The sequence below is a fragment of the Aspergillus terreus genome, genomic scaffold, assembly GCF_000149615.1.
Source record: "Aspergillus terreus NIH2624 scaffold_6 genomic scaffold, whole genome shotgun sequence".
In the NCBI taxonomy this organism is placed as follows: Eukaryota; Fungi; Ascomycota; class Eurotiomycetes; order Eurotiales; family Aspergillaceae; genus Aspergillus; species Aspergillus terreus.
The window spans coordinates 1,091,523-1,101,421 of record NT_165929.1 but is presented as its reverse complement, the minus strand read 5'-3'; the positions used below and the strand labels follow the sequence as shown (position 1 = coordinate 1,101,421).

General features: G+C 50.6%; 3 protein-coding genes across 3 annotated transcripts; 2 read left to right on the top strand and 1 right to left on the bottom strand.

Moving 5' to 3' along the window:
- Positions 1-1,763: 1,763 nt before the first annotated feature.
- On the bottom strand, positions 1,764-3,688 carry ATEG_04633 (alpha-keto acid decarboxylase family protein; the record flags this gene model as incomplete). Its single annotated transcript, XM_001213811.1, has 4 exons — positions 1,764-1,847; positions 1,903-3,338; positions 3,412-3,492; positions 3,580-3,688. The coding sequence occupies 4 exons, from the start codon at positions 3,686-3,688 to the stop codon at positions 1,764-1,766; spliced, it is 1,710 nt and encodes a 569-aa protein (XP_001213811.1).
- A 777-nt stretch (positions 3,689-4,465) lies between these two features.
- On the top strand, positions 4,466-5,652 carry ATEG_04632 (THUMP domain-containing protein; the record flags this gene model as incomplete). The annotated part of the gene is made up of 6 exons (XM_001213810.1): positions 4,466-4,531; positions 4,598-4,729; positions 4,827-4,989; positions 5,048-5,262; positions 5,328-5,468; positions 5,530-5,652. The coding sequence occupies 6 exons, from the start codon at positions 4,466-4,468 to the stop codon at positions 5,650-5,652; spliced, it is 840 nt and encodes a 279-aa protein (XP_001213810.1).
- A 982-nt stretch (positions 5,653-6,634) lies between these two features.
- ATEG_04631 (phosphotransferase family protein) lies at positions 6,635-7,697 on the top strand (the record flags this gene model as incomplete). Its single annotated transcript, XM_001213809.1, has 2 exons — positions 6,635-7,517; positions 7,606-7,697. The coding sequence occupies 2 exons, from the start codon at positions 6,635-6,637 to the stop codon at positions 7,695-7,697; spliced, it is 975 nt and encodes a 324-aa protein (XP_001213809.1).
- Positions 7,698-9,899: the final 2,202 nt, after the last annotated feature.

Sequence of the window (9,899 nt, the reverse complement as noted above, 5' to 3'; positions counted from 1 at the left end):
GTTGCGCTGTTGACGAGGTGTGCGCAACAGGCATGAATGGCTGTTGTCGTTGGCCGTCCATCCTAGCAATGGATGCGATATCCCCAAATGAAATCTATTAATGTAGACAACAAGTCCACGGGGTGATTGGAGGTTGCGATTGTTTGTCAAGTGCCCAAATCTCCAGGTACGTTGGGCTTTTATCTCATGGACCAGCTGAGAAGCGCATCGTTGACATGGCAGATAGTGCTGTTTTTCCTGAAGGTTGCGCCGAGGATATTGATTCGGTGGGAGGGTCTCAATATTCCAGGGAGTGTAGTTCCGGACTACAGAGCGACATGTCCACGCGTACGGACAAACGGTCTCAGCCCGAGCTGTGTCGGGAAGCCTTATCGTACCAGACAGAGAGTTGGGTTCGAAGTAGAAATCAGGCACCCGAGCGCAAATCCGAGATTTGTAGAGCGGAGGCGAAGAAAGCGAAAACAGTGGGTTGGCAAATCCACGAAGGAGAAATGATCTAAGCAAATAGAAGACACCGTAAGCGAAGATCCCGAGAAGCCAAAAAGAAAGCAAAGGAGTTCTGGCGCTGAGCCCCCTGATAGCAGAGGAATGCTAGGGGTGGGCGGAGGAGAAGATGCCGCGAAAGGGCCGACAAGAGAGAGCGAGACGCACCTGCGAAAGGACGGCAAAAGCAGTTATACGACAGTTAATTCAAGAGTAAAAGCGAGCGATGGTTTTTTTTGGATTCTCATGAGATGGAGCGAAATCGCAAAGGCTCCAAGTCGGTCGGGGTCATCAATCAATCAATCAATCTCGTTCGAGTCTAACGTTTCAATGGGAATAATTAACCCAGCAGTGGTGCCTTGACACCTGAGGGGCCTGCGCGTCACGTGGGCTCCGATAAGGCCATTTTGTCTCAACATCAACCAGCCTGAACATTCATTCCATTTCATTCGTTTCTCTCTGTGCGAGCCTGTACTCCGTATCTTCTCCGTACATTCTTGATCCGATGCTACAGGTCTCCATCACTCAGTCATCGGTAGTTAACTATTCCCTCTCATCCGCAGCTGTCTCACGTCAATCTCAATTTTAATGATGGAGGATCAGGGACCCAGTCTCCACTGAGAACGGTCAGTTGCGAACGGTCTTGTTTCCTTCAGCCCTACAGCCCCAACAAGGGTACGTGACCATGCCCGACGATTACCTAGATCATCGCCATTGCGGATATCACGATCACCAAATCAACTGAGTAAGACGATAGAATTGTATTGACTGGGGATCGCAGCTTCTGGATTAATATACAGTCTGGAGAAAATAATCTTGAATGTACCCAAGATGCCAAGCAACCCCTGTGTATTTGCAGTGGTGAGGCAAAACTGAAACAAAGGAAGAGTTAATATAAGATCTATCACAATAAGCCGTCACGATACTTTTCAAGCCGTGGTGAGCTTCTGGGGACAGGCGATAAAAGGCTTCAGGTCCCTGTATCTCCTATCGGAACTTTACAACCCAGTTGCGTACCTATATATATATTTCACTACGCGAAGAGGATGCATCAACTCGTATGAATTTTAATCAGTAGCTGTAAACATGCCCATGCTGAGCTTTCAACTCGGCTCCATTTTAGCTGTACTCCATGGTGGTCATGATGTTCTGATTGAGACGTTTTCTATGACAATGCGGGCGTAATACCCTGGCCGTGTTCCGTTTCATATTAAGATAGACAAACAGGAGGAGAGAGAAAAGATGCTTAAAACGCCGGGGGTCCGACACTATTCCGCCGATCAAGCGTTTCTGTGAGCAGCCGATTCGGCAGTCAGCTTCAAGGACGCCGGGGCGTCGTCCCGAGGCATGTGGAGCTCCACCAACTGCACTAGTTAGCATCGATCAAAAGCAATGGCCATAATTTGTTTCATCACGTACCTGAAGACAAGGAACCGAGTTAAATTCATCATTGGCAAATAATTTCGTCAGCTCATCCCGAGTCTTGACCCGGTATCCCTTATACTTGTCCTTGGCGCCGAACACGACAGGCAGGCCCTTGATATCCCAAGGCTGGATATCGTTGTACGCCTCGTCCCATCCGTGGATGAAACGTTCGATAGTGTATCCTTGGTTGCAGATGACAAACACGATCGGGTTGAGGTTGTTTCGGATCATGGTGCTGATCTCTTGGACAGTAAGCTGCAAACTACCGTCGCCCACGAAGAGCACGGTTCGACGGTTGTTCTGTTCCTTCGCAGCCAACGCAGCACCCTGGCAAGCCCCGACAGAGTAGCCGATGCTACCCCAGAGAACCTGGCTGATGGCGGTCACATTCGCCGGGAAACGCGTGTCCCAGATACCAAAGTTGGCAGTACCAGTCTCAGTAATGACAATGTCTCGTTCTTTCAGCCATTGACCCACAATAGGCCACAGCCACGCGTGAGTAATCTCCTGGCTGGACGATCCCTTCTCATTGTCGGGTAAAGCATTGGAGAGCCTCTGGACGGGCAGGGCGTTGACATGGCCCATCCTTTGGACGACCTTCCGCAGAACGCCCTTCATATTGATGTCGGGATACTCGGAATACCTCACGCGAACGTACGTGCTGTGGAAATCGATGGTGTTCAGCTGTCCAATGCGGTAGGAGAATCCGGTGGTGTTAAAGTCAGACTTGATGGCCCCAATGCTGAGGATAAGGTCGGAAGACTCGACCTGTTCGCGGACTCCAGGGTTGGACCCAGTTCCTGCATAGACACCACCATAGTTCTTGCGAGTTTCATCCACAGCACCTTTGCCCATTGGGGCCACAAACGTGGGCAAGCCCGAGGTCTCCATCAAGTCATGAACCTCGTCGAGCACCCGATGCCGAATCGCGCAGGCGTCCACGAGGATGACCGGGTTTTTGGCTGCATGCAAGTACTTGAGAACGACGTCGACCACATAATCTTCCTTTTCGGGGTCATTTGGAGGGAGTGACAGGTCGAGAGGTGTGTCAAGTCGCTGGCCTTCAATCTTCTTGACAATGATATCGGTGGGGAGTCCAATATAAACCGGTCGGCTGCGAAGCCAGCACTCGCGGATTGCGTTATCGATGAGCGTGGCCACCTCGTGTGTTTCGTTCAGACGGCCCATAGCACAGGAGATACCCCCGCTCATTTTGGCAAATACATTGAAGTCTCCATTGCCCAATGTGTGATGGAGCAGCATTCCATCTCTCTGTGATCTGGTATGAGGCTGACCGACAATGTGGACGATTGGAACAAACTCCGAGTAGGCTCCAGCGATCGCGTTGAGAGCGGACAATTCTCCCACTCCAAAGGTGGTTACCAGGGCACTGATACCATTGATTCGAGCATAACCATCCGCCGCGTATCCTAAGGTGGACCGACATTAGACGCTACACGGAAAGTTGACAGAACGAGACTTTGCGGCTCGATTTATACATACCTGCATTGAGTTCATTGCAGTTTCCTACCCAATGGAGGCCACACTTGGGCAAGTAGTCGAGGGCCGCGAGGTTGTAGTCGCCTAGATGAAGTCCCTACGTTAGATGCCGCAGGTTCAAGACAGCGATGGGAATTTCAATGTTGGGTGGACGAAAGCCAGGCCACTCACCAGGAACTCCATGCACTGCACGCACTCCAACCTCATACAGACGGCGGAAGAGATATTCAGCAACGTCAACGGGCTTGTGAAGCTCCTTCGTAGCAATATCGGTCGCCATTGGGAAGAAGACAGAGCTCTGGAGTCGCGATCACGAGGTTTCTAAATAAGTTGGGAAAGGGGAATGAGATTTTGGGTCAGATGGAAAGTTGCCCCTGAGTGAGAAGGAACATGAGAAGGGGAGTGAGTGAGAGAATATATAGCAAGTCAGCCATAATACTGCTTTCGGAGGGGCTTTCTGTTGTGTTGTACGTCATGGAGACACCGTGATGTCATGCCCCGGTGAGTGTCTTCCCCCATCAACAAGGTGATACTTCGGGAGTTACCATGCGTATACACCGTACGATTGAGGCAACTGCTATAATTATCACGATAAAGACATCCCGAATAAGTCCATCCTATGTACTCCGTAGAACTTCGGCCCGTAGTGATTCGGCCGGAATAGAAGCCGTGGTGAGACCGAACCTGTGGACGTAGGCCGATCATCACAGCTACCCGCAGATCAGATGTCTGGAATCCAATACGACGGGCCTAGAGCCTTCTGGTTTAAAGGCAATGGAGCCAGCCACTGGTATATTGGATCCATGATCATCGGATGACTGTCAGCTCATGGTGGCATGGATGAAAATCATCCTTAATGAGCCGGGGTGGGATGATGGCCCCGCCCTAGTCCCAAACGGGACAGCTGCTCCTCTGCAATTTATCGATTCTTCCGCCCGCGGAGCATCACCACCTGCGAATGTCCACAGACCATCGGAGAACTACCGTCTCTGCTCCATTCTGGTCATATCATCGACCGAACCAACCAGCGCTGATCTGACGCGTTTCTTGTCTGTACATGGCCGGAACAGGGAAACGGCCCATGCCGGAAGGTGCATCGGCTCAATCCTCGAAGAAGAGAAAGGTTCGCGACCGCCTCGTGCTGTGGCAGAGTACAAACGAGCATATTTTGATTGAGACGGTTATATAGGGGGCGAGCAAATGGCTTCACCAACAGCCCAACAAAGCCATCATCGAAAGCGGAGATTGGGGTGTCTTCGTCACGTGTGACAAAGGTCGAGAGGGGAAATGCATCGCTGAGACACTTGATCTCTTTTCCCAAGTAAGTATCGTGTCGCATTGCGCACAATACAAGCACGCCAAATTAAAAGTCCCTGTTCGCCCTTGGCCAACATAACCCCTGACATGCTATCTACCAGTGGGTGGAAACTTCGGAAGATGGCACCAATGACGCGAACAACTCCGCCGACGAGGAAGAAGACGAGGATATCGAAGCCCAAATCAGAAAGGAGGTGGAGGGTCTGAAGCCTGGTGCTACCAAGGGCCCTCAATTTCGTGCTATTCGGATTGACATGCCGTGTGGTGCGTCGTGATCTCTCGGCTCCGTCCGTCCCGATCTTCAAAACTAAACGGCCTTTAGTAACCTTTATCCGGTTCGACAAGTCAATAGCGCCGGAGAAGATGGTGCATGATATCTGCATCGATGCGTATGAGAATCCCGAACGCAAGCGAACTCGCTTTCTGCAACGAATGACCCCGGTTCATTCGATTCGAAAGACTCTGAACGTGGATCTGGAAGTTTTTGCAAAGGATATCCTCGCGCCTCACTTTCACTCGGGAGGTCCTCCAAGGAAGGTATGCGGTGCCTTTCCTACTGTACGACTTCGGGGCGAATACAGTATCCACTGACCACGCTTCAGTTTGCCATTCGGCCGTCAATAAGAGCCAACTCCAAGTTTAAGCGAGATGATGTTATCAAAACAGTGGCCAGGGTAGTCGGCCCTGGACATAGTGTTGATCTGAAAAATTATGATCTTCTCATTCTGGTTGAAGTTGCCCAGGTTGGTGTTTTACACCCCGATGACCCGTTAATGTGTTGTTTTCCAGCTAACCGACAATCAGAACGTGATTGGAATGAGTGTTGTTGGAAGCGATTACGACAAACTGAAAAGGTATAACTTGGCGGAGCTCTATAAACCGGCCACTGGGTCGAAGCCATCTGAGCCGACTGAGTCAACGGAATGATACCACCCTCTGATCCTTCGCGCTATTTTCAGACTACACGAGTCAACGCAGGCCAATATGCTTACGTTGCAGGGGCGTCTACATGGGGTGATGTGGGAGATAACATCATGGTAAGATATACACATGAGTCTCTTGGATTCCAAAAGCATTTATGGTACATAATGAACATCAAAGCATGGCTGTCATACAATTCTCCAGCGGAGACGCATCCAACATTTGATGCAACGTACGAAGTAATACCTCGATCCTTCGATCCGATGGACGACGACGCGCTTGATTGCTCCAACAACTGCCTATTTCAGTGACATGCGGGACGCTCCACCGCTCGATTGTGCGAATTAGAACCAAATAGCTCACAGTCGAAATTATCCGCGTGGCTGTTATCCCTTCAGTTGATTTGGATGCTTTGAAATCCAGACAGGCCTTCGGTAAAGCCGCACTCTGATTGGTTACATCCCGTTCGCTTGCATCGGGCCCTTTGCTTAGAGCGGGAGCCTTAGGCGAGCCCCAGTCTTTTACTCCGTACGTCTTCTGGATCGGCCCCGGTTTCAATCCGTCCCGAATCGTTCATTGTCCTTTCTTGGGCATCGCAATGTACCCGTGCATCAAATCAAACGCCCCTGTCATAGGGTTACGATGGTCGCCTCCACGTTGGCCACCAATACCCCGAGGCCCTGGCCTATGCAATTCGCTTAACGGCCACGGGTAGTCCCATCGCTATATCGTATCCCGTTAGTCGGTCCCATAACCGAGACCGTGGATACATTGGCGGATGATATTCACTGCGATCGATTACGTTGGCCCCTGAACTCGCCTATTCCGAGTGTCTTCTCATCGCAAATGTGGCCAATCATCACCTGGATGGCGTTCGACGATTTTCGGTTTCATAGACGTTTTACATTTACTTCGTGCGTGCTCAGGGTCCATGTGTACCCGGCGATTCCTAGATTTATTTGCAGGCACGTTCTTCTAGAGTAGCGCAATGTCACTTGGGGTTTTTCCAAACGGCAATTTTCCATTCTTGCAGCACACTTACCATCATATGGCCATGTCACCATTCCTGTACGATCATTGTCCACCCAGGATTGAATCACCTGCAACGCTGGACGCTGTGGTCAAACAACACTTCGCTCCAGCTAGGGTGAAAGACGTCTATTCCCTTCCAAATCACCTTCATACTCTATGTCTTGTTGTTCTGTCAAACGGACACCAACTCCTGTTGAAGAGCCCACCGAGACCAACAACACCCTTACTACGACACGAGCAGTCCCTGCTTCGGACAGAAATCACAGTGATTGCGCTCCTTCGGCAGAGCGGCGTTCCCTTCATCCCAGCCATCCTGCATCATGAAAGGCACACTAACCTGTCAGACTCGGCGGTTTTGATCCGTCCTCATGTGGCCGGGCGCACTCGACAAGAAATGGAAGATCAACTCTCCGACCAGGACCGGGACGTCATAGACCGACAGTTGGGTGCATTGGCTTGGAAGATCGGCCAGCACACCTCGAGATCCTTCGGAACGTTTCACCAAGTCGAACGGGGAAGGGGGAAATCATCGTGGAAGGAAGCTTTTCTTTCCCTCGTCGAGGGGACCCTGCGAGATGCGGAGGACGCCTTTGTGAACCTCCCGTATGCCGAGATCAGAAGCCACATTCACCGGTTGTCACCGGCGCTCGAAGAGATAACGCTGCCGCAGCTGGTGCTTGTGGATCTTGGCTGTCCGTCCCAGGTCATACTGAATCCCGAAGACAAGGCCATATCAGGGTTGGTCGACTTCAGTTATGCCGTCTGGGGAGATGTATATATGGCTCAGATCTTCGACGAAGCATCAGCTGCGGTGTTAGAGGGCTATGGCTCTTGGTCGGGTAGGAGCCGGTCGTGGACGACCCGACAGTTGCTGTATGCTGCTCTTGTATGAGATGAGACGGTTCATGGCTAACGACCCTTGTCTAGGTATGCTTGCTACCGGTCTATCCAGACCATCACAATGCGATACTTTCGACGAAAAGATGAGAGTTCCGAGAACGATGCGAGGAGACGATTGACCGCGCTATTAGCGAAAATGACCGATATTGAATAATCCAAAGGGATGCCTATTCGGTTTTTAATTTCACAATACGCCCGACACTCCGGCAAGCTCGCGTGTGTTCAGCCGATGTTTGAAGGGATAAACAGACTTGGCTCACTAGCAAGCGCTCTACCCGAAGAGTCAATGGAATGATCGTGTGTTATGGAATCAGGAACGCGGCTCCAGGTGCTAGCCAGCGATCTAACACCACCGCGGCGAGTGATGATGGGGAGACGATACCACATACGTTATGCTATGTCGAGGCACTGCCCGATTCACTCGACGTTGGACTCTATGGGGTTACCAGCCCCCACGCGGGGAGAGAGCCAGAGTGTCGACTTTGTGGCCGTGATCTCCGCAATTCAAGTACCCCGAGAATGCTTTGGCGGGCTTGACTGTGGTCCAAGACAGAGCATCAAGCATTTCAATTTCTCGCTATAATCCACCTTACCATATTTTGGACGGTATTCTCACGAGCCATGCTCCCTAGCACCTTCTCACCGCCATCAATTCCCATGGGGGATTGACAATGTCACCGTCCCATGACTCGGTCTCCGTTGCTTCTTGGAGTTAACCTGGGTCGTTGATCAGTACGACGTGCTTCCGCTCCGGGAGAACGCTGTACGTTGGTTCGACCTCCTCAGGAAGACGGAGAACGATACGAAGACCCTCCGAAGACTTGTACTAGGCGCTGGCAGCCAGTTCATCCAGCAATTCGGCGGTATCAATATTATGTCTTATTATATGCCGACAGTGCTTAATGCAAGTGAGTAAAGCTCATCCTTGGTCATAACACATGGGACGAAGTATAGCTAACACTACTACTGCAGTCTGTGGGCCTTCCGGATAAACTTGCTCGTCTGCTAACCGCATGCAACGCCGTGTCGTACTTGATATTCTCTGGTTTGGCTGTGCTACTGGTTGAGAGAATGGGCCGCAGAGGTCTGATGCTTCTCTCTACATTCAGCAGTTCGTCTGCTTCCTGAGTATCACCATCCTGCTTTACTTCTCTGCGTCAAGTCCCAACGGTGGAAAATATGCCACGGTATCGATCGCTTTCTTCTTTCACTATTTTGGCGCTTTTGGTATCAGCATGCTTGGTGTGCCCTGGCTGTATCCGACGGAGATTAACTCTCTCCCGATGAGAACCAAGGGAGCTGCAGTTGCCACGGCCACTGACTGGTGAGTCTGTACTGTCGCTGCAACATTATATTCAATCTGACCATGCATGCTCAGGATCACGAATTTCGCCATTGTGGAAATCACTCCCATCGGAATTCAGAATATCGGCTGGAAGTTCTGGATCGTTTGGACCGTATCCAATGCGGTCTTCCTCCCGATTCTGTAATTTTTCTATCCAAAGTTTTCTATCCTGAGACAGGTATGCGATTATACTGATACTCCATATCAACTGGCTAATTGTTCCTGTGCAGCCAACCGAACCCTCGAGGACATGGACGCATACTACCGGTCTAACCCGTCGCTCATCGTTACCGGAGACCCAGATGCTATCTCCCAAAAACGCCCACAGAAGTACATTGATCATGAGAAGGAGCAGATTACAAGAACTATTACAGGAAAGGACGTCTTGTCTGTTTCTGGAGCAGAACAGGTCGAATGGACGGCGAATCCAGAAAGCAAAAACTAGACCACTCACGAGGCCGACAGCAGAAGCATGTGGCTATATAAGCCTGTGGCATGTTAGTGTCGGCTTCATCTTCTCCTTTACCAACTGCCCAAGACCGTTATGTCCGTCGGCTTATTTCCACCTTTCGATGCGTGTGTATGGAAAGTCGGAACTGCTAGAGCGGTATTTTATATCTCGTCCTGGCCATCAGATTAGAAAATAGACCAGGATATGTTTGCTGAAGATTATATAGTAATACCTCAGCACCTCTTCGTTTTGCTGGTACGTGATTGTTGCTGCCTAGCGGATCTGGCGATCCTAAATTCAGCATGTGAAGGGATCAGATTTCCTCGAAATTAACTACAACATAAGACAATCTTTTGATTTGGTAAGACAGCGGGAATAAATGATAATAAGTATGATCCTAGGTATATACTCCGTAGAGTTGGTTGTAGCCTCATTGGAACAATAATAGCCCTATGGGCGTCCAAGCGGGGACGGCGTGATCTGAATGTCGTCAGTGGGGGTTGTGGGGTCTTTCTCTCCGCTCCC